Source organism: Diceros bicornis, chromosome 16 (assembly GCF_020826845.1).
Source record: "Diceros bicornis minor isolate mBicDic1 chromosome 16, mDicBic1.mat.cur, whole genome shotgun sequence".
Classification (NCBI taxonomy): Eukaryota; Metazoa; Chordata; class Mammalia; order Perissodactyla; family Rhinocerotidae; genus Diceros; species Diceros bicornis.
Window position 1 is genome coordinate 30173560 of NC_080755.1, and position 21949 is coordinate 30195508.

The following is a 21949-nucleotide window of genomic DNA, read 5'->3' on the forward strand; positions in this document are numbered from 1 at the left end:
CCCTTCTATCGTAAATGACATGGAATGGAGGGAAGGACTCTCAGTTAATTAATAGTCATTTTGGGCCAAGTAACCATTTAGTAGAACATTTTAGAGTGTTCATTTTATTCCTATAGACATTTATTGAGCACTTTCAATTTATTTGCTCAGTGGCATGGGAAATAGAAGTCGGGATTCTTCACCTAGAGCTTAGAATCCAGCATAGGTGATAATGGTAACATACGATGGAATACTTACAGTGAAGCCTCTTTTTTCCCCAGTGCCGATATTAGCGTGTGGCGATGATGACTGCAAAATTCACTTATTTGTTCAACAAAATGATCAGGTAATTATTGATGTTTTAGAGACTAGAGTTATGTTCTGCTTAATTAAATATCTTAATATAGACTATTTCCAGGTTATAGAATTTTAGGAATGTTCTCATCTAAACCAAAACATGTAATCCAGTAGGAGAATCTTTTTTGACAGTCTTCTGTTAGATAGTTTCTCACTCTGAACAACAAGCAACTGCTGCCTTGGCCGCCACCAGCTCCAGAGCTGTTAGAGGAAAACAGATTGTTAGATGGGGGAAGGAGAGAAGGAAGATGCCGTAGTAGTGGTTTTTTTCTTAAAAATTTTAAATGAAGTGTAATATACTTACAGTGAATCACTCCTTGGTAGTGTTTATTTGTCCTTCTGAGATTTACCTACACTTTGAGTTGTTAAACTAGAGGAGAGAATTTCTAGAAAGGGGGTTGATTAACTCTAGGCTCATTTGTTTAATAATGGAGATACATGTTTCTTTGCATTCTATGAGAAAGTTTAAAATGGTTGTGAATGTCCAACTATCCAGCTCTTTTCTGTATCGCATCATAGCATATGTCATTTTACCTTGTAAATGTTTAGAGTATTTGAGGTCTACAGATAGTATATTATCTACTCAGCATTGCTCAGTTAGATGATTATGAGATTTTTTTCATTCTTGAATGAGGCCTCTATCTTATGTCTAATCAGATAGTGTTCCCATTAAAAAAAAGGATGCATAGGACTGGCTGAGACCAATGAAATCGAAGATATACATGAAAATGCTAAATTCTTACATCAAGCCCGATGATTTTTATCTTATTAGTTTCAGAAAGTCCTTTTTCTTTGTGGACATGAGGATTGGATAAGAGGCGTGGAATGGGCAGCCTTTGGTCAGTATGAAATTTTACTAAAGTACATATGATGGGGACAAGTGTGTGTAACTTGAAAGCAGCCTCTTAATGTTTTAATTGTAAATTTTCATTATGTTACATTTTTCTATTGTCCCAATTAGAAAGGAGGATACTTATTTCTTCTGTTAACTATTAGTTTTGGTGTTAGAGGATGAAACAAGTTGATGTTTAAAAGAGAACACTAGCTGACTATTCCACATGCAGACGTTCTTGAGAAGCTCTTTGTAGAATTTAGTAGACTGTATATAAGAGTACTACCTGTATATAATCATTTATTAGCATTGAATGTATATTTGTCAGTGTTATTAAAAATGAATATAGTTCTAATGAATGGAGAGTAAGGAAGCAAAATCTAATTTTTTCAGGAAATCTAGAAATGTGCATATTATAGAGGAGAAATTCTTACACCTAAATTTAATATAATTTTTTTAAAATAATAAAATTTGTTTTTTTAATTAGGTAGAGATCTTTTCCTAGCAAGCTGTTCACAAGATTGCCTGATACGAATATGGAGACTGTATGTAAAATCGACATCTTTAGAAACTCAGTATGATGATAATATAAGACTGAAGGAAAATACTTTTACTATAGAAAATGAAAGTGAGTGATAATGAAAATATTTGTTGTAACAATGCTTAGGTCAACTAGCTGGTTCATTTATCTATTCACTACACACCTATGTGAAGGTTAGCTTTTCAGAATTATGAGATCGCTGAAAGTGACTGATACTATGCATTTTTCCTTTTTTTGTTTTTATGTGAGGATGAGTCATTTTTCATATATGAAACTTATTTTTCTTCTAAACCGTATTAGTGAGATTTTAAAAAATTGCTGAAAGTATTTACTGTTTTCTCAATAAATTAATTTATAAAATGATACTAAATTTGCAGTTTTGGCATAGCATGATCTAAAAGAATAGCATAAATTATCCATACCTCTGTTGAAAGATATTCATAAGAGACAAGCTAAATCCCTACATTTGAGTAGTATATGTAATTCTGATTTTCTTACTGTCTGGCGTTAGAACAGTACTCCTACATGGTAGATCTTGTTGGAATGTTATACTTGAAGGAGATATTTTTGGATGTGTAACTAAATTATAAAATTAGTTGTCAGTGAGCATTGTTCACCCAGGAATTCTCTTCTTCATTATTATCCTTCTTGGTTATAAAGCCCATTAGAGTTGAAATTTTGGTAACAGTTTTATGGGGGGAACCAAGAAATACTATAACCAGCATATTATAAGTAGCTATTCCCAATATGACATTTTTTGTGATATTTTCATGAACTGTGTTGTTTAAAAGGTCACAATACTGCCTTTATTTTTGCATTTAAGTTTTTTTTTTTTAATCATAGTTTAGGTTATTACACTGTGATAAGGAGTGAGCATAGCAAGAAAGCTGACATGTTGATTTTTGCTTTTTAATTGCAGTATAACATAGCTATCCAAGAAAATTTTAAAAATAGAACATATTCCTTAATATTTATTTATGATCAGGTAGAGAAAAATGTATCTATTTTTAGAACTTTTTTCTCCTGTAATTTTAAACAACAGGTGAAGTTAATGAAATTTAGAATGCAATTTCTTTGTGTTGAATCTAAATTGTGTTTTGTTCTGATTTTTGGGGGGACATAATTGCACAGCTGAGTTGGTAATGAAGTGTTCTGTTTAGAAGAGCTTTGAGGAAAGAATACTTCTTCATTGCTTTTGTTATAGGTGTTAAAATAGCGTTTGCGGTTACTCTGGAAACTGTGCTGGCTGGTCATGAAAACTGGGTAAATGCTGTTCATTGGCAACCTTCATTTTACAAAGGTAGGAAGAAAAACATGAACATATCCCTTATTTCGGTTAAATACTACAGAGTTTTAAGCTGACCAGATGAAGTGGAGGATTTTTTTGAGTGTGATTAGAAATCTCAGATAGAAGACATTTTCAAGTTGGCAAAATGTAATAATGGCAGCCCTGTTAACTGTTACGCTGGACACTCAATTCCATCAAAAATTGTACTCCTGAGTGAGAAAAGTATGATTGCTGCCATGATGCTAAAACCGCCACACCCGAATTAACTTTTTCTTAAAAGTTTCCACCTGGTCTGTGATGTATACCGAAAACTGTATGATGAAGACCCATGGCTCTTTGCTTATAATTTCAGAGAAGAACCCAAGCAAAATAAAAGCAAAAATCAGGAAGAAGGATGACAAGGAGAGTTACAGTCTATAGCTGCCACTTTAGGAGCTAGCAGCTTACCGAATGTTGATTTTCACAATGTGGAGCTGCTTATATGTGTGTACCCTTTTGTCTTCTACAGAATGACAATAAAAATACCAACTACGAGGGGGAAAAAAGTCTTTATTTCTTTTGGGATTTCAGTCTAGTCTTTCTGGGATTTAAGAGAAGTTGACTTTCAAGCCAATTTCACTGGAACCTTTACCTTTGGTAATACTGAAACACATCATTTATGAAAAAATAAGACTCTCCCCCTCTTTTGCTTGAACCTCCATTTATGGAATGACGGTTTTGTGCATGCTCACGCTAGTGCTGAGGTGTAGAGCTGAGCAAGGCACAGCCTTATGTTCTTCCCCCAGCCCGTTCCCCAAGACAAGATTAAAGAACAGCAATAATTAATGTTCTGATAACCACCATTCAGCTTAATATGTTATGCCATATTTGCTGCAGTTTATAAAAATAAATTAGATATTATAGGTATTGAAGCCCCTGTGTATTCTTTCCTGAACCCTTTCCCCTCCATCTTTCCCTAGAGGCAACTACAGTACTGAATTCAGTGCATATCATTCCCATGCATCTTTTTATACTTTTACTACACATTTATGTAGCCATAAATAATTTTATTTTACAGCTGTTGAAGCAATATCAATATGTATTTATCCTCTTACAACTTGCCTGTTTAGCTCAACTTGTTTTAGAGTTGTATCCATGTTGATTAATGTAGCCCTAGTTTGTTAATTTTTATTTCAGTTTAATGTTCCATTGTCTAAATATACCACAACTTGTTTATCTGCTCCTCTAATGGTAGACATTTATGTTGTTTCCAAAATTTTGCTATTGCAGTGCTGCAGTGAACACTTTTGCAGTACCCATGTTGTTTTTTTCTGGTAATCTACAAACGTGATACCTGTGTATCACCTAAAGACATTAGTTTTTGTTTTTTAGATGGTGTTTTACAGCAGCCAGTGAGATTGTTGTCTGCCTCGATGGATAAAACCATGATTCTCTGGGCTCCAGATGAAGAGTCAGGAGTTTGGCTAGAACAGGTAAAAATGTGGCTATTTAAGGAACAGAAAATTGGGTTTAATAAACGGAATATTTAAATCCTAAGTCTGTGTTCCTAGAGCTGCAAATGTTCACTCTTTGTATATGTTAAATAAGCCAGAAGATAATCTCTGGAATCAGTGGTTTCTATTGTGAGAAATGAGGAGTATTGATTATGAATTGTTTTCTGGCTATTGTTGCGTAGGTTCGAGTAGGTGAAGTGGGTGGAAATACTCTGGGATTTTATGATTGCCAGTTCAATGAAGATGGCTCCATGATCATCGCTCATGCTTTTCACGGAGCATTACACCTTTGGAAACAGAATGCAGCTAACCCAGTAAGAAAAGCACGTTTAAATAAAGTATTTCTGATCCAATAGAGTGAATTCTAAATGAAACCTAGGTAAACAGTGTTGTTTTACTCATAACACTCTACAGAAACGTAGTAGAGACATCTAAATTCAAATGACATCACTTCTTTCCGTAGACATTATGTTATAGTTACACTAGGTAAGAACCTCCTGCTTTTCTAAAAATAAAGTATTCATTGTCCAGCATTGTTGAGGTATTGAAATTTGCGCATGGGTAAATTTTCTACACAAGTGAACTTTAAGCCATGTAAATTTAAACTCTCCCTTGAAGCTGTATAAATTTTTTGATGGGAGTTTTTCCTAAAATGTGTAACTTCTCTGTCTTAGAAGATAACATAATTTGATGTTTTCTTGTTGGACAGCTAGGTGCTCCATAGATAATTATTGAATGAATGATTGACAAAAGGGCATTAGGAACACATGTTATTTCGTGATGGAATATATTGATGCTATTAGGGGCTGTTGATGTGTGTAATTCTAAATGGCCCTCCAGATATTGGGCTCTTTTAGATCTTTCTTATAATTTTTGGTCTCTTCTCACAAGAGAGATAATCTGCCTCTAGTCATGTAGCTGTCTCTCAGCAATGTTCCATCTCTTACTTTCTAATTTGCTTCTGATCTGCTGCTTTTGGTTTGGGAAATGAGATAGCAGGAACATAGTGGCTTAGAGCACGGGCCTTGGAGCTAGACAGCTTGGATTCAGATCCCGGCCCCTTCACTTCCTAGCTATGTGTCCTCATTGAGGACATTACCTAACCTCTCTCTCTGGTTCCTCATCTGTGAAATGTGGGTCGTAATAGCACCTACTCATAGGGTTTTATGATGCTTAAATGAGTTAATATTTGTAGAGTGTGAGAAACAGGGCCTGGCACATATTGGATACTATATATCTGTATTTTAAGTTAAATAAATAAAGAAATGAGAACATTGAGTGAAATCTGAGTCAGCAGATTCTGAATGTGCATCTAATGGCTTCCTTTATAAACTAAAAATTCCTGAATTTGCGTAACCTTTAGTTTGTGGGCTTTGTAATAGTTGCGTCACCTATGAGGGTTTGACTTCTCAACATAGGGTGACTTACTCTTTCCCTTGTAACTTCCATTTGTAGTTCACCTTCAAGATTCTTTCCACTCTTAAATGAACTAGGGAATCATCAGCTACAGCACTTTTTTGTTTTTGTGAGGAAGATCAGCCCTGAGCTAACATCCATGCCAATCCTCCTCTTTTTGCTGAGGAAGACCGGCTCTGAGCTAACATCTATTGCCAATCCTCCTCCTTTTTTTTTTACCCCAAAGCCCCAGTAGATAGTTGTATGTCGTAGTTGCACATCTTTCTAGTTGCTGTATGTGGGACACGGCCTCTGCATGGCCAGAGAAGCGGTGAGTCGTTGCATGCCCGGGAGCCGAACCCAGGCTGCCAGTAGCGGAGCGTGCGCACTTAACCGCTAAGCCACGGGGCCGGCCCTACAGCACTTTTAAATAAGAAATATTTTTTAGAGTCACTTTACTTTCATTCTTAACTTGGAGCTCCTTTGAGCTGTATTTTATCAGCTGGTCTTTTTGGGCCTTCATAAAAAGAAGCATCAGATAAGTAAGGAGAAACTCAAACCAGAAGACAGAATTTCACTGTACTTGTGCTTATAATTTGACTTCAGATTTATAATAGCCGCTTACCAAGTACTGAGGGTGATTTTTTTTTTTTAATAGACTTTATTTTTTTAGAGGAGTTTTAGGTTCGCAGAAAAATTGAGCAGAAAGTACAGAGAGTTCCCATATACTCCTGCCCTCCCCACCCGGCACAGTCTCCTCCACTGTCAACATCCCAAACCAGAGAGTTACATTTGTTACAGTCAAGAGTGGTTTTTAAAAACAAACTCTGCCCTTTAGGACTGTTACAGTGGAAAACTGTACTGATAGTCCAGAAGTGTTGCCCTTTGTAGAAACTTTGGAACTCCCATTAGTGCTAACTTTAGAAGCAGTTTTTATGTCACAGAGGAAATTAATAGTGTTTCTTTGTCACAGCCTTTTAATTTTTTTGACCAGAAAATAATATAGCTTAGCTTAATCACTGGCCCTATTCATCAGACTTGGCTTTGAGTGACCTTTTAGCTGTTTATACGTATTTGATTCTCCTCTCAAGACAACTGTTACCACCACTTGAGGTTGTTCAAAAAGATGCTCTGTGGACCAGGCATATGACATTTTCTGTATTTCATTGTCACTGTTTGTTTACATGGTTGCTAATATGGGCTCCCTCAGTAGGTTGACCAACGAGGTTTGATTCAGCCTTCTGTTCTCTACACCTGAAACTCCTTTTACTTAATAAAGCAGTCAGGCACACACTCAGGATCTACTAACTCATTTTACATAATACTCTTTTTTTATTATTTAGTTTAAGAAATAAATACATAGTACCTAGTATGTGCAAGCATGGTTCTGTGTGCTTTACAAATATAAACTCCTTTAATCCTCATAACAACCCTGTGAACTGGGTAACTCTTTTACAGAAGAGTTAATTGAGGCATAGAAGAGTTAAGTAGTGTCTGGCTTCTAGGAGTCATTCAGTAAGTGGTGAATGGAGGGGAATTTCCCAGGGTTACTGCTTTTTAAAGGACACAACACAAATTTGAATGTTTAAGTTTTAATATGTTTGACTGGAAAATGGATCCTATTATTTTAAGATCCATCTTCTACACTTAGCTTTTCACCTTGCTCTGGGGTTTCAGTCTTTCCTATTATCAGACATGAGGCCTGTGGGCATTTATCAGACTTTGAGTGGTGATGGTCTTTGATTATTTTGATATGTGTCATGAACACTTTCATTGCAGAGAGAGTGGACTCCAGAGATAGTCATTTCAGGACACTTTGATGGTGTCCAAGACCTAGTGTGGGATCCAGAAGGAGAATTTATCATCACTGTTGGTACTGACCAGACAACTCGACTTTTTGCTCCATGGAGGAGAAAAGACCAATCACAGGTAAAATATCTTCCTGCTTGACTGATCCACTTTAAAAAACATTCATGAACACATGAAAAGTAGGGCAACATCATTATTCATTAGGGAAATGCAAATTAAAACCATGATGAGATGCCACTACACACTCTCTAGAATGGCTCAAGTAAAAAATACTCACAACAAGAGGTGGTAAAGATGCAGAACAACTGGAACTTTCATACATTGCTAGTGAGCATGCAAAATGGTACAGCTACTCTGGAAGATAATTTGATGTTTTCTTAAAAACTTAAACATACAGCTACTCTTTACAGTTCAAACAATTCAAGTATTAGTTATCCAAATGTATTTACTTCAGTTTCATGTAAAAGTTCTGTTATACCTTGTAATTTTAGGTTTAATTCACTGGTAAGCACTGTCAAGTCTGCAGTAAAAGTTAATTTCTAAAGTCATAGAGTGTTAGATAATAGTGGTTGAGGGCAGTTCTTGTTCAAGAAACTTTTCAGTCTTGGCTCTGAGCTCAAAAAAATTGCAGTAAAACTTTACCACTGGTGAGCCGTTGAACTGGTATATGGTAGAGAAAGTCAGTATACTCAGCTTCAATTTCTGACAGATTCATAGAACTGACGCATGGGTCAGTCCATGAGAGCAAATGAAGTTTGCCACTGTCATTACTGCTTCAGAAGCACATGACAGATTTAAATTAATAGAATTGAGGACATTGGCAGCAACATGTATAGTCAATGAAAAAACAAGGCAGGGCCTGGCCCGGTGGCGCAAGTGGTTAAGTGCGCATGCTCTGTTGCAGTGGCCTGGGATTCGCCAGTTTGGATCCCGGGCGCACACCGACGCACTGCTTGGCAAGCCATGCTGTGGTGGCGTCCCATATAAAGTGGAAGAAGATGGGCACGGATGTTAGCCCAGGGCCAGTCTTTCTCAGCAAAAAAAGAGGAGGATTGGCAGATGTTAGCACAGGGCTGATCTCTCAAAAAAAAAAAAAAAAATACAAGGCAAATGATTTGGAGTGGTTTTCTGTGGTGCTTGGTGGTTTGTTACTGATACAGCTCAGTTATTATTCATTCATGATTCATTAAAAAAAAATCAATAAATTGGACTTCACCAAAATGTAAAATTTCTGCTCTTTGAAAGACACTGTCAAGGCCGGCCCCGTGGCTTAGTGGTTAAGTGCGCGCGCTCCACTATTGGTGGCCCGGGTTCAGATCCCAGGTGTGCACTGACGCACCGCTTGTCCGGCCATGCTGAGGCCGCGTCCCACATACAGCAGCTAGAAGGATGTGCGACTATGACATACAACTATCTACTGGGGCTTTGGGGGAAAGAAAAGGAGGAGGATTGGCAATAGATGTTAGCTCAGAGCTGGCCTTCCTCAGCAAAAAGAGGAGGATTAGCATGGATGTTAGCTCAGGGCTGATCTTCCTCACAAAATAAATAAATAAAATGGTGAATTTTATAAAAAAAAGAAAGACACTGTCTGGGCCCGCCCTGTGCCGTAGTGGTTAAGTTCACATGCTCTGCTTCTGTGGCCTGGGTTTTTGGGTTCAGATCCCGGGTGCGGACCTGCACCACTCATCAGCCATGCTGAGGTGGCAGCCCACATACAGCGTAGAGGAAGACTGGCACGGATGTTAGCTCAGGGCTAATCTTACTCAAGCAAAAGAAAAAAAAAAAATAGAGGAAGCTTGGCAACAGATGTTAGCTCAGGGTGACTCTTCCTCACCAGAAAAAAAAAAAAAGACACTGTCAGGAAAATGAAAAGAAAAGTCACAATGTAGGAGAAAGTATTTATAAAGCACATATCTGACAAAGGACTTGTATCTAGAATATATAAAGAACTTTTCAGAACTCAGTGATGGGAAAACAAACAATCCAGTAAAAAATGGGCAAAAGATTTGAACAGATATTTCTCTGAAGAAGATATGTGGATAGAAAATAAGAACAGGAAAAGATGCTCAGCACCATTAGTGGTTAGAGAAATGCAAATGAAAGCTACAGTGAGATACCATTATACACCTATTAGAATAAGGTTAAAAGTCTGACCATACCAAGTGTTGGTGAGGGTGTGGGCAGCTGGAACTCTCATACACTGCTGGTGGGATTGTAAAATGTACAACCACTTTGGAAAATAGTTTGCCAGTTTCTTAAAAATTTAAATATACGTCTACCATATCATCCAGCCATTCTACTCATAGGTAGTATTTACCCCAGTGAAATAGAAGCATATATCCATGAAAAGACTTGTACATGAATGTTCATGACTGCTTTTTCAGTAAAAGTCAGAAATTGGAAACAACCCAATCAACAAGTTATGGTATATCCATACAGGGGAATACTAGTCAGCAATAAAAAGGATTCAGCTATTGATAAACACAACAACATGGACGAATCTGCTCCGTAGTCATATTTCCATGGCATAATAAATAATTTTGCATCTGGTGTTTTGCTTGTTAAAAATAATTCAGTTTTTGAAACATACGATCGTTTTCGTTTGTCCTATTTTAATACCCAGGTGACTTGGCATGAAATTGCAAGACCTCAGATACATGGATATGACCTGAAATGTTTGGCAATGATTAATCGGTTTCAGTTTGTATCTGGAGCAGATGAAAAAGTTCTTCGAGTATTTTCTGCACCTCGGAATTTTGTGGAAAATTTTTGTGCCATTGCGGGTCAGTCACTGACTCATGTGCTTTGTAATGTGAGTATTCCTCTAAGTGTTTTAACTAAATTAGTCACCTCGTTTTAAATTAAAAAAATTTTTGCTTAAGATTATGAATGGAGTATACGGGTAGAAAGGAAGTCAAATAATTTATTATTGGCTTGACAAACTTATGTGTACATGATGGCATGCAGTAATTTAAATATTAAAATCAGAAATTTTGTAGCAGATTAGCCCAAGACACTGTAAAACAGAATTAAAATGTTAAATTAAGGCACGAATACTATGTATCATCACTGTGCTAGGTACCTATGTTAAAAAAAATATAATAGATGGGTCATATTTTCAAGGAGATTGCCATCTAGCTGTAATTTAGGGATAGGGAGCAGTGGAACTAGTATACCTGCAATTGTTAGATGAGACCAGTTAATTGCTCAATCTGGTGGTGGCCAAAATAAGTTTCGTAAAAGGAAGAGGTCAGTGTACTGGAATGATGAGCAAATGTTTAATGGGACTTCATTTATACTTTGAAAGGGTAAGTTTTATTTATGTTTTACTCCCTTTCTGTAAAATATTTGAGCACTTATAAAAACATGTACATTATAAAAATTATAAAGTAACTGGTTTTGAAGGAAGGTAAATTAAGTAGGAGGATAGCTGTGTTATACCGAAGTGCATGTCATACAGTCCTTTACTGTACTTAGAGTTGGGTCACATATTTGGTTCTGAGCTTGAAAAGGTGAAGTACACTTTTGATAGGCAGAAGGAAGGAGAGAGAGGGAGAGGACTGGGGTGCCCAGAGCCGTTGGAGTGAAGAGTATATAGAGGGAGGTGGAGAGGATGGAGGAAAGTCAAATAGTGGAGGACCTTGGAAGATAGACACAGTTTAGACTATGGGGTGCCATTGGAGGTCCCTAAATAAAGAAAGTGATGAAAAGCACTTTGGGGCAAATGAGTTAAGTGGTAGCAGGATACATTTGAGCCCAGAGACTCTGAAGGCAGGGAAACTAGCTCCAGTCTGGGTAGGACTGGAGAAGAAATTAAAAGTCATTTGAAATGAAATGTCCAGCTGAATTTCCTGGAGTATACCGAGCATCTCAGGCTACAGCCTTTGTTTATGTGAAGATTTAAGATTCACTTCTGCGTGTTTCTAATCACAATGGACAACGGGCTTGAGAGCAAAAGGGATGTCTTGATTGTCATTATTATATAGAGCTTTGGGAGTGGAAGGATAGTTAGTTTCAGGATCTCTCAGTTCTGGGGATTGAAATGTAGTTTTAGGATTCCATGAGAGGCTTGGTCCCAGGTATATACTCAATTCTGTGTCTTAAGATACAGGAATCCCATAGACTGTAGACTGTAAAGCCTCTTGGTGTATTTTGGGCTTTGTTTCCATATTGAATGTTGGGACAGGGATGTAGGAACGCTTCTCACTGCTCTTTTCCTTGCTGTTTTCATTTTTCTTGGCTTTTGAGATAAAGCCCATTGTCTCTTATGTCCCAGTAGCTGTTCTTGATGATGGCTTTAATTCCCATTGCTCATGTTTGTGTCAAGTTCCAGCCCCTGTATTAAAGTCTAAATTGTAAGAAACACTCTTAGTATATGGACATGTGCCATTTTTGATGGTTAGCATATAGTTTCTTATGAGATAATTCGATTGATATAAGTTGCATAGTATAAGCAGATTATTCAAATGGCACTCAGTTACAAAGTTTTAAAATATTCAATTATTTAAATATATTTAATGAAAATACTATGACTGTGTCTTTCTGGGAAACATCTGTGTTTGCATGAGCATCATCAGGGATGTGCCTGTGAGACTCTTGACAGGAGAGCTCCAGGCCTTTCGTTTTCAGCCCACTCTTTGCTAGAAGCCAGCCCAGTGCATTCCTTGTCAGACCCAGAGACCCACTGAAATGTTAGGTTCAGTGAGCTCATGGATGAGAGGGTGCGTAACTGCATGAATTAGGTCAAGGGTAGGGATTAGCTGGAGCTGTCTGTTGGAGAATGTTCGCTTAGTGTTGCGTCTGTTGATTCAGGAGAGGGAAGTGGGGGCAGATACTCACACAAGGCGGTCTTTAAACTGCTTCTCAGCATTTATGAGCTTGACAATTTTGTAGCGCCTAAGATAACAGTAAATTTTATTGTTTAAAACATGTATCATACTTGTTATTCCAGCAAGATGGTGATCTTCCAGAAGGAGCTACTGTCCCTGCTTTGGGATTATCAAATAAAGCTGTCTTTCAGGGTAAGGCTTTAGTCTCCAAAATCATTGAACCCATAGTGGTGCTTAAAAACTAGTTACACACTTGTATAACATGTATCTAATGTTCATTACAACTGATTTTTTTTTTTTTAAATCACAGTACATGCATCTGTCTTCTCCGTCAAATATTTCATGATGAGTACTCTGTGTATGCATGCAGACCCCGAATAGGTTTAGCTTTCACAAAGTGTATTTCGTGGAGCACTACAACCAAAGCTGTTAATATGGGCAGCCTGAAGACTCTGTTCCATAGTTTAAAAAGTTTGGGAAACGTTACGTCGAAGAAAAAGGAAGGAATCTTTATGGAATTGGCTAGCGCTCCAAGGAGCACATTTGCAAAATACTGGAGTAGTAGAAATACCCTTTGCTTTGGAATCACGTGGATATGGCTTTGAATTACACTACTTTGAAGTTCCACTACTTTCTAACTAGTGGCCTTAATATTGAGACATATATTGGAGATATAAAGATGGTAACTACATTCATGATGTTGATGTGTTCTTTTAAACTAGGAGATATAGCTTCTCAGCCTTCTGATGAAGAGGAGTTGTTAACTAGTACTGGTTTTGAGTATCACCAGGTGGCCTTTCAACCCTCCATACTTACTGGTAAGAAAAGGCAAAAAGATGGTTTAAAAGAATCATTGTACACATAGTATAGTGTCTGTCACTGCTGACCTAAATTGTGCTATAGAATTCACCTTTTTATTTGCATGAAAATGGAAAAAATTATTGCAATGCTATAAATTTATTGTAGAACCTCCCACTGAGGATCATCTTCTGCAGAATACTTTGTGGCCTGAAGTTCAAAAACTGTAAGTTAAACTGTACTTTGCTCTTTGGTCTGATCCTGTCATAACTTCTGATTTTTTTCCCCTACAACTTGATTTTCTCCTTTGCTTTCCTCTTACCTAGGTTTTCCCTCTGTTCTAAAGATCTTTCAGTGGCCTTCATAAGGAAAGAGAATCAAATTTCACATAGATATTTATACTACTGTGTATTATATTTACTAGGTTTGTTTGTTGGTCTTAATTTTTAAAGTAAAGAAGCATAACATTATATATATTTTTCGTTTTTTAAAAAGACTTTTAAGATTTGTTATTCTGTTGTTTTTTTTTTTCCCTAAGATGGTTCCCCATCAAAACCTTTCCGTGGTTTATTGTTTATTGTACTGGCTGGGGGTGAAAACTTGTATTTTAATGTAATTGTTTGAATAACTTGCGTTATTTCTAGGAAGCTAGCATTTTTCTCCAGTCTGTTTTTTCCTCAAATGTTTGCCTAGACAGAAATGTAATGTTCCCTAAAAGAACCGTATGTTAGCTAGAGAGATTGATGTTGTTCTTTTCACATTTTAAAATTTCGCAGCATGAGAACAGGTACATTTACTAATACAGGGGTCATGCATTCATGCATTTTCTTCTTTTAAATTTTAGATATGGACACGGTTATGAAATATTTTGTGTTGCTTGTAGCAATTCAAAGACTCTGCTTGCCTCAGCTTGTAAGGTAGGGAATTTTGCTTTTTTTATTCTGCTTGGTTACAGGTTATTTGAGTCATCAGCCTCCTCAAGTTGGTAGTGCTTTCATCAGAACACTCCATGAGAGGCCGGCCCCGTGGCTTAGCGGTTAAGTGCCTGTGCTCCGCTGCTGGTGGCCCGGGTTCCGATCCCGGGCTTGCACCGACACACTGCTTCTCCGGCCATGCTGAGGCCGCGTCCCACATACGGCAACTAGAAGGATGTGCAGCTATGACATACAACTATCTACTGGGGCTTTGGGGGAAAATAAATAAATAAATAAATAAAATTATAAAAAAAAAAAAGAATACTCCATGAAAGGCCAGTGGTGCCTGCTTTTTCTGTATCTTGCTTTCTCAATCTCTTTTCATTTCCATCCCTTCAAAAGCTTGCAGTTGCATTTTAAATCTATTTCAGCGGCACATTTTTGTTTTTAAATACTTGGTTTGAGCTGACTTGTGCCCCTGCTCAAAAATTATTTAATCAGGTACCTTAAAATGAGGCTTAAAAATGTGATAAATAAATTTTGAGTAATTGGAGTCCTGGTGACACAGGGGAAGGAGAAGGTGAAACCCAGAGTGCGCTCCATCTGACGATTTCTCAAGGGCACTCTGGGTACTGACCTAAGTAGGTGGAATCCCTTGGCCCATGCCAGGGTGAGGCAGCATGGTGGCCGGCTGAGCTAGCCACCAGCACGTGGCACTACAGAATGGTACACTTGAAACATTTGCCTGGGGACTGTGGTCTTGAACTCCCTATTCAATATTTATCCATATTCTGTGGAGTGAAATAATATTTATGGAGGATTATCTGAAGGGTCTGAGACCCACACATTCCTCTAAATTTTCTAAAATTTATTACATGTTTTAATCGTGATGATGAGAGCTGCCCATCTGGATAGGCCCCCTGTTCCTACTTTGGCTGTGGTTTCTTGACACTGGCCTGTATTGAGAGGCGTCATAAGAAATACTACCCCACCCCCCCCTTGCTTGTTGTCCCATCCATGAGGGTGATACTGAGAGTACCTCGTCTATTAGAGGAACCTATGGGGGCGGGCATCGTGGCTTAGCGGTTAAGTGCGCGCGCTCAGATGCTGGCGGCCAGGGTTCAGATCCCGGGCGTGCACCGACACACCACTTCTCTGGCCATGCTGAGGCCACGTCCCACGTACAGCCTATGGAAGGATGTGCAACTATGACATACAACTGTCTACTGGGGCTTTGGGGGAAATAAATAAATAGATAGATAGATAGATAGATAGATAGATAGTAAAAATAAATAAAGAGGAACCTATGGGAAGAATGGGGCTTAGCAGCAGGAACAGCTGTGTTTCGACTGAGCAGCTGATTCATCTTTAGCTTTGGGTACTGTCAGTCATGTAATTGATTATTTTTCCTTTTCAAGTTGGCTCACTTGTAGCAAGTATGTGCATCTTTTATTTTTTTTATTTGTATACTTTTTCTGTGTTTTCTATTTTAATAAACAGTAGAAAAGAGATGTGGTTGATAGTGTGGCTTGGGAAGTTTAAATCTAAAGGTTCGTCTAAGCTCACCTACCCGATAGAAGGGTAAATAATCCATGGAAACTTCTAGTAGCTTTTTCCTCTAGGCACTAACCTCAAGGTACCTAGGTTTCTTAAATGGAGGGTGCTAGCCACACATTTGTTTTTGACTGGTAAAGTAAGTTATTAGATGTATCTTTCTTTTGAACTAACGTTTTTAACAGCTTTATTTAGGGGTCATTAGTGTACTGTAAGTTGCATGTTGAAAGTGAACAATTTGATAAGTTTTGACATAACGTTTATACCTGTGAAGTCATCACCATGATCAAGATGATGAACATATCCAGCAACCCCCAAAATTTCCACTGCCTCTTAGTAATTCCTCTTTCCTGCCTCCTTACCCTCTCCTGCCCCCATGCCAAGGAAGCCACTAATCTCCTTTTTTGTCATGATAGCATAGTTTGCATTTTCTAAAATTTTATGTAAATGGAATCATACAGAATGCACTCTTTTTTTGTCTGACTTCTTTCAGCATAATAATTGGGGATTCATCCATGTTGTTACATGTATCAGTAGTTCATTCCTTTTTATTGCTGAGTAGTTTTCCCTTTTACAGATATATTGCAGTTGGTTGATCCATTCACTTATTAATGGATATTTGAGTTGTTTCCAGCTTTTGGCTTTTACTGATAAAGTGACTATGAATATTTGTGTTCAAGTCTTTGCATGGATATATGCTTTCATTTCTCTTGAGTAAATACCTATGAGTGTAATTACTAGATGATATGGTAGATGTATATTTATATTTTTAAGAAACTGCCAGACTATTTTCCCCAGTGACTGTACTGCTTTACAGTCCCACCAGCAGTATATTAGAGTTCCAGTTGCTCCACACCCTCACCAGCACTTGGTATGGGCGGTCTTTTTAACCATTCATTATCGTAGGTGTGTAATACCTCACTGTGGCTGTAATTTGCATTTCCCTAATAACTAATGATGTTGAACATCTTTTCATGTGCTAAAATTCCATTTATATGATGTCTTTGTTGAAATATTTTCAAATCTTTGCTCATTTCTTTCTTGGATTGTTTTCTTATTAGTGAATTCTGAAAAGTTCTTTATATACACTGAATACAACTATCAGATATATGCTCTGTAGATAATTTTTTCCAGTGGCTTGTCTTTTTTGTTTGTTTTTGGTGAGGAAGATTGGCCCTGAGCTAACGTCTGTTGCCAGTCTTCCTCTTTTTGTTTAGGAAGATTGGCCCTGAGCTAACATCTGTGCCCATCTTCCTCTATTTTGTATGTGGGATGCCGCCACAGCATGGCTTGATGAGCAGTGTGGTCTTTGCCCTGGATTGGAACCTGCAAACCCTGGGCCACCGAAACGGAGCGTGCCAACTTAACCACTATGCCACCCGTCTTTTCGTTTTCTTAGTGCTGTTTTTCAAAGAGCGGAAGTTGTATGTGTTGGTCAAGTCTGATTTACCAATTTTACCAGGTTGTGCTTTTTGTGTAGTATCTAAGAAATCTTTGCCTAACTAAACATCACAAATATCTTCTATGTTTTGTTCTAAGAATTTTATAGATTTTAAGTTTTACATTTAGACCTGTGATACATCTTTAATTAATTCTTGCATTTGGCATGGAGTATAGATTAATGTTGATTTTCTTGTATGTAGATATCTAATTATTCCATCATCTTTTCCTGAAAAGACTGGTTCTTCACCTACTGCCTTTTGCACCTTTGTCAAAAAATCAGCTGTGCATATATATGTGGGTCTGTTTCTGGACTTTATTCTGCTCCATTCATCTTTTTTTTTCCTATCTTGATGCCAATACCATACTCTCTTAATAACTATAACTTTTTATAATATGTCTTGAAACTAGGAAGTAATTGTCTTCCAACTCTCATCTTACTTTTCACAGTTATTTTGGCTATTCTAGGTTCTTTACTTTTCCATATGAATTTTAGAATCAGCTTGACAGTTTCTTCAGAAATACCTGCTGGAATTTTGATGGGAATTGCATTGAATCTGTAGATCAATTTGGGGAGAATTTTAACAATATTGAGTCTTTTGACACATGCAGGCAGTATGCCTCTCATTTATTTAGGTCTTTAATTTCTCTCAGGAATGATTTTTTTTTTTGGGGGGGGAAACCTTTTGTTTTGGAAGAACTAGATTTAATGAAAAGTTGCAGAGATAGTACATAGAATACTATTATACCACTCACCCAGTTTTTCCCACTGTTAACATCTTAGTGTTATCAGAAATATTTTCTAGTTTTCAGTGTCATACACATATTTTGACCGATTTATCCTTATTTCATATATATTCCTTGCTCACATATGGAAATGCAATTGCTTTTTTTTTTTTTTTGTGAGGAGGACCAGCCCTGAGCTAACATCCAATGCCAATCCTCCTCTTTTTTGCTGAGGAAGACTGGCCCTGGGCCAACATCCATGCCCATCTTCCTCCACTTTATATGGGACGCTGCCACAGCATGGCTTAACAAGCGGTGCGTCGGTGCGCACCCAGGATCCGAACCGGCGAACCCCGGGCCGCCACAGCGGAACGTGCACACTCAACCACTTGCGCCACCGGGCTGGCCCTGGAAATACAATTGCTTTTTGTATATTGACCTTCTTCCTTGCTAAACTTATTTATTAATTCTTGTAGCTTTATTGTAGATACTGTAGGATTTTCTACATAGATGCTTATATTGCCTGTGAATAAAGAAAGTTTTATTTCTTCCTTTCCCGTATAGGATGTCGTAATGTTGAACAGAAGTGCTAACAGCAGAAATCCTCACCTTAATTCCTCTTCTCAGGAACAAAATATGCAGTCTTTGTCCGTTAAGAATTTGCTGTAGATTTTTTGTGACTCTCCTTTATCAGGTTGCAGAATTTCCCTACAATTCCTGGTTTGCAGAGAGTTTTTATCAGGAATGGATGTTAGATTTTGTCAAATATTTTTTCTTCATCTATTGAAATGATCTTATAGTTTTCCCTTTTAGTTTATTAATACGGTGAATTGCATTGAATGATTTTTCAAATGATAAACCAACTTCGCATTCCTGGAACCAAACCTCACCTGCTCATGATATATTTTTATATGTTGTTAGATTGAATTTGCTAAAATTCTGTTTAAAATTTCATATATAGTACATGAGGAATATTGCTGTGCAGTTTTCTTTCCTTATAATGGCTTCATCTGGTTTTGGTGTCAGAGTAATGCTAACCTCATAGATATAGCTCCTCCTCTGCAATTTTCTTTCTATTTTTTTTTTTTTGTTTAAGAATTTTTTTTTTTTGGCCGGCCCCGTGGCTTAGTGCCCCGTGGCTTAGCGGTTAAGTGCGCGCGCTTTACTATTGGCGGCCCGGGTTCGGATCCCAGGCGCGCACAGACACACCGCTTCTCTGGCCATGCTGAGGCTGTGTCCCACATAGGGCAACTAGAAGGATGTGCAACTATGACATACAACTATCTACTGGGGCTATGGGGGAAAAAAAAAAGGAGGAGGATTGGCAACAGACGTTAGCTCAGGGCCGATCTTCCTCACCCAAAAACACTTTTTTTTTTTTTTTTGGTGAGGAAGATCGGCCCTGAGCTAACGTCTGTTGCCAGTCTTCCTCTTTTCTCTTTTTGCTTGGGAAAGATTGTCCCTAAGCTAACATCTGTTCCATTCTTCCTCTATTTTTGTATGTGGGACACTGCCATAGCATGGCTTGATGAGCAGTATGTAGGTCCGCACCTGAGATCCAAACCTGCAAACCCCAGGCCGCCAAAGTGGAGTGTGCGAACTTCACCACTACACCACTGGGCCAGCCCCTCCTCTGCAATTTTCTGGAAGAGTTTTGTGTAGAATTGGTGTTATTTCTTTTTTAAAGGTTTGGTAGTAAAGCCAAGTTAACCTGGAGTTTTGCTTGTGGGAAGAAATTACAAATGTAATTTCTTTAATAGATACTGGCTATTTTGGTTATCCAGTTTTTCTTGTGTGTGTTATGGTAGTTTGTGTATTTCAGGACATATGTCCCTTTTATCTGTCAGATTTGTTGGCATAAAGTTATTCATAACATTCCCTTATGATCCTTTTAATATCTGAAGAATCTCTGGTGATGTCACCTTTCTTATTCCTGCTGTTGACAATTTGTGTCTTTTCTCACACATCCTTTTTCTTTTTTTTTTGTTGGTGGGGGGAGCAGTCTGGGAATTGATCAGGAAATTAATGATTTTATTGTTATTTTCAAAGAACCAGCTTTTGGTTTTATTGATTTTCCTGTTTTTCTTCTTTCTGTTTCATTGATTTTGCTTTTTTTATTTCCTTTCTTCTACTTACTTAGATTTCATTTCTTCTTCTGTTTCTAGTTTAATAAGGTTAAAGCTGAGGTCATTGATTTCAGATTTTTCTTTTTTTATTTAATTTTTTTATTCTTTTGCTGAGGAGGATTTGCCCTGAGCTAACATCTGTTGCCAGTCTTCCTTTTTGCTTGAAGAAGACTTGCCCTGGGCTAACATCTGTGCCAGTCTTCCTCTATTTTGTATGTGGGTCACCGCCTCAGTGTGGCCGCCGATGAGTGATGTAGGTCCACGCCGAGGAACCAAACCCAGGCCGATGAAGTGGAGCACGCAGAACTTAACCACTAGGCCATGGCCCCCAGATCTTTCTTTTTAATATAGGTGTTTAGTGCTATAAATTTCTCTCTAAGTATTGTTTCGAGGCATTCCACAAATTTTATGTTGTGTTTTCACTTTCATTCAATTAAAAATACTTTCTAATTTCCCTTTGATTTCATCTTTGACCTAGAGGTTATTTTGAAATGTACTATTATTTAGTTTCCATATACTGAGTGTTTTCAAGATATCTTTCTGTTATTGATTTCTCATTGTATTTCCTTCTGGTCAAAGAGCATAGTATAACTTGAATCCTTTGAAATTTAATTGTGGTAAATTTCCATGTTCACTTGAAAAGAATGTGGATTCTGTTTCCATTGGGTGGAGTGTTCTAAAAATATGAATTATGTCAGATTGGTTGATAGTATTATTCAAGTCATCTTTATAGTTTCAGTTTTATTGAAAGTGGCATTTTGAAATCACTGACTGTAGTTGTGGACTTGTCTTTTAATCTTTGTAGTTCAGTCAGTTTTTGCTTTATGTATTTTGAAGCTCAGTTGTTAGATCCATGAACATTTATGATTATGTCCTCTTGATTAATTGACTAGTTTATCATTATCAAATGACCCTTTTTATTTTTGGTAATATTTTGTGCTCTGAAGTCTACTTTGTCTGATGTTACTATAGCCACTCCAGCTTTCTTTTGAGTAGTGCTTGAATTATATATATCTTTTTCCATCGTTTTACTTTTGAGCTATTTGTTTCCTTTCATTTTAAGTGGGTTTCTTGGAGGCAGCGTATACAGTAGTCCCCTCTTATCTATGGTTTTGCTTTCCACAGTTTTAGTTACCTGTGGTCAACCACAGTCTGAAATATTAAATGGAAAATTCCAGAAATAATACATATGTTTTATTTTTTTATTATTATTTTTTTTATAATTTTCTTTCTTTCTTTATTTTCCCCCAAAGCCCCAGTAGATAGTTGTATGTCATAGCTGCACATCCTTCTATTTACTGTATGTGGGACACGGCCTCAGCATGGCCAGAGAAGCGGTGCATCCGTGCGCGCCCGGGATCCAAACCCGGGCCGCCAGCAGCGGAGCACATGCACTTAACCGCTGAGCCACGGGGCCAGCCCCATGAGTTTTAAATTGCATGCTGTTGTGTGATGAAATCTTGTGCTGTCCCGCTCCATTCCACCCTTCCAACAAAAGGATGACGTGAATCATCCCTTTGTTCATTGTATCTACGCTGTATACACTACCTGCCCGTTAGTCACTTAGCACTCTCAATTATCAGATTGACTGTCATGGTGTCACAATGCTTGTGTTCAAATACCCCTTATTTTGCTTAATAATGACCCCAAAGTGCAAGAGTAGTGATGCCGGCAATTTGAATATGTCAAAGAGAAGTTGTTGTTACTCTCTTACTGTGCCTAATTTATAAATTAAACTTTATTATAGGTATGTATGTTTAGGAAAAAACATAATATATATAAGGTTTGGTACTGTATGCAGTTTCAGGCATCCACTAGGGATCGTGGAACATATCCCCTGTGGTTAAGGGAGGACTATTGGAGTTGAG

At 37.6% G+C, this 21949-nt stretch overlaps 1 protein-coding gene across 1 annotated transcript in view; it reads left to right on the forward strand.

The window, feature by feature from the left end:
- The window catches only part of ELP2 (elongator acetyltransferase complex subunit 2), a 47784-nt gene that overhangs the window by 14133 nt on the left and 11702 nt on the right, over positions 1–21949 (forward strand). The window contains exons 6-17 of the mRNA XM_058557010.1: positions 261–325; positions 1109–1175; positions 1656–1796; positions 2914–3009; positions 4369–4469; positions 4673–4804; positions 7665–7814; positions 10318–10506; positions 12646–12715; positions 13246–13341; positions 13490–13547; positions 14166–14238. Coding sequence (XP_058412993.1) covers positions 261–325; positions 1109–1175; positions 1656–1796; positions 2914–3009; positions 4369–4469; positions 4673–4804; positions 7665–7814; positions 10318–10506; positions 12646–12715; positions 13246–13341; positions 13490–13547; positions 14166–14238 — 1238 coding nt within the window. The remainder of the gene's footprint in view (positions 1–260; positions 326–1108; positions 1176–1655; positions 1797–2913; positions 3010–4368; positions 4470–4672; positions 4805–7664; positions 7815–10317; positions 10507–12645; positions 12716–13245; positions 13342–13489; positions 13548–14165; positions 14239–21949) is intronic.